The following is a 2,279-nucleotide window of genomic DNA, read 5'->3' as shown; positions in this document are numbered from 1 at the left end:
TAATGTAAATTTAACTTTAGATTTATACATTAATTTTATTTTGAATTAGATTAATTAATATTAATTAGTTATTATATAAATTTTAAAAATAATGGAAAAATTTTTATATATTTTTAAATTTCTAATCGGATTATATTACTAAAAAGAATAAAAATATGAAATATGGAAATCATAGGATTTTGTAATAATAGAACATACAATGTGTCTCGCAATAGAAAAAAAAATTAATTGCCTGCGACCGTGACAGGACTCGAACCTGCAATCTTCGGATCCGAAGTCCGACGCCTTATCCATTAGGCCACACGGTCAGTTGTAAGCTGTGACTTCAACCAAGTATATCAGGGAATTTGATCGATTTTCTTGTCGCATATTAAGCTTAAAATATTAAAATTAATGTGATTTTATATATAAATGCTACTAAAAAAATCTTACAACGCATTCCATAACATTATAATTCACAATTTGTATTTAATAGCATTGTTATATGTATATTGATTCCTTCCTCAACAAATAATCGATTTACATTAATGATGCATTTACTCGAGCGAAATAATTATTAATTCGAATTTTATCCAAAAGATTTATAATAATTATAAGTAAACTTTTATAAGTAAAATTATTTATTTATCATATTACTGACAGCATTATTATTAATCATTGGCAATGGATAAATTTTTTCGTGACTTAACTCTGGAACACGGATAGAATGTTGATATTATCGACCGTTTCAGTCATTATTAAAATATTTCTATTATCTAATTTTTATGTATGCTAATTTATGAAGCATTTGTATAAAAATAAAGAATGTAAATACTGCATTATATAAACTAAATATATATATTATTCAGATATATTTATATCAAGTCGAGCAATTTCAAGAAATTTATATTGGCAGATCAATATAAATTTTTCTATCTGCATCATATCTCGGTAATATTACTTACCTCATTTTCTCTAATCTCCAATAGATGGCAATACGTTCAATTTTTGTATGAGGCGTTAAACATTTTTGGTTAAGTTATCAATTAAAATTTGTTAGTTACTCGAACGTCACCACAACAATGACAACACCTCTTCAAACGCAGCTTTTGAGTGCTTTAGGAAACAAAACAAAATATCTTGCGGAATTAAAGAAAACATTCGCGCGTCCATTAATACAACGTGAGTTATTACTTTGATTAAAAACTATTAATTGTTTTAAAGAATTGTAATTGAATAAGAGTTAGATTGAAATATTAAATTAATATTGTATAAAATTTACATAATTATGTATAACAAGAAGGAACAGGATATCTATGTCATTTGTATAATAATTGTTTAAAATATATAGTTGCAGTAAAAGCAATAGAACTGGAACATGTAGAAGAAGGTATATTAGAAAGAATAAGTAAAAAATATAGCATATCTGAAGAGCATGTAGATGAATATTATGCTGCTATTCTTACAATTTTAAAAATATATCTACGTTCGCAATGCCATAATATTAAACCTGTGGAATTTAAACAATGCTTAGAAGAATTGAAGTAAGTGTACATATATATGTTAGGTTTTGTAGTTCAGATGGCTCTTATAGCTTGTGACAACATTTATATTTTTATATAATAAATAAATTCATATTTATAACAATAATTGTTATAAAGAATAATAATAAAAAATAATTTTAATTATATATTTTTTTTAATAGCATCTAAACAATTCTATGGAATTATTCTTTGCTATTTTTTATGCATATTACAGATTGAATCCAGAATGTGTGGAAGATTTATCCTCTGTGATTTATGGTCCAAAACAAGCAAACTTGTTATTAGGTTTAATTCAAAGAACAAAATTTAATCCACAACTTATATCTTGCAAATGGCGCATAGATATTACAATCTCATCAAAGTATGTTTGGATTTTTTTTTAGTAAATATTTATCATAAAATAATATTTTACAGAGAATTCTAATATATTTTTCCATATATATTGCAGTATATTAAATAGAGTATTAGAACCAACTATTATAATGGAATGGATTTTCAATACAGGCGAATGTGTTACTTTTGAATTATCTTTGGCAAAATTTCATCAATTGAGACATACTGTAGCTACCATTCTCGTTGAGTTACAAACACTGGAACGGCATAGCATTTTTAAAACTATTCTGTCTAGCTGATAGTAACAATCTATTTTAATTTGTTAATAGCAATTCTGAGGTAACAGTTTGTTCGGTAATGATTTATTAATTCTAAATTCTAAGCTGTATGAAAATATATAAATATTTACATTTCTACTTTCTT

General features: G+C 24.9%; 1 protein-coding gene and 1 non-coding gene across 2 annotated transcripts in view; one reads left to right on the top strand and one right to left on the bottom strand.

The window, feature by feature from the left end:
- Positions 1–235: 235 nt before the first annotated feature.
- On the bottom strand, positions 236–308 carry Trnar-ucg. The gene has a single exon. It is a non-coding gene; the product is annotated as a tRNA-Arg (tRNA).
- Positions 309–1,007: 699 nt separating this feature from the next.
- LOC108694381 (COMM domain-containing protein 5) overlaps positions 1,008–2,279 on the top strand; it is a 23,788-nt gene continuing 22,516 nt past the window's right edge. Inside the window, exons 1-4 of the mRNA XM_018203814.1 lie at positions 1,008–1,161; positions 1,331–1,523; positions 1,738–1,884; positions 1,972–2,279. Coding sequence (XP_018059303.1) covers positions 1,062–1,161; positions 1,331–1,523; positions 1,738–1,884; positions 1,972–2,155 — 624 coding nt within the window. The 5' untranslated portion in view covers positions 1,008–1,061 and the 3' untranslated portion in view covers positions 2,156–2,279. The remainder of the gene's footprint in view (positions 1,162–1,330; positions 1,524–1,737; positions 1,885–1,971) is intronic.

Source organism: Atta colombica, unplaced genomic scaffold, assembly GCF_001594045.1.
Source record: "Atta colombica isolate Treedump-2 unplaced genomic scaffold, Acol1.0 scaffold1, whole genome shotgun sequence".
Taxonomy (NCBI): Eukaryota; Metazoa; Arthropoda; class Insecta; order Hymenoptera; family Formicidae; genus Atta; species Atta colombica.
Note: the sequence above shows the minus strand (reverse complement) of the source record. Positions and strands in the feature narration are given on the sequence as shown.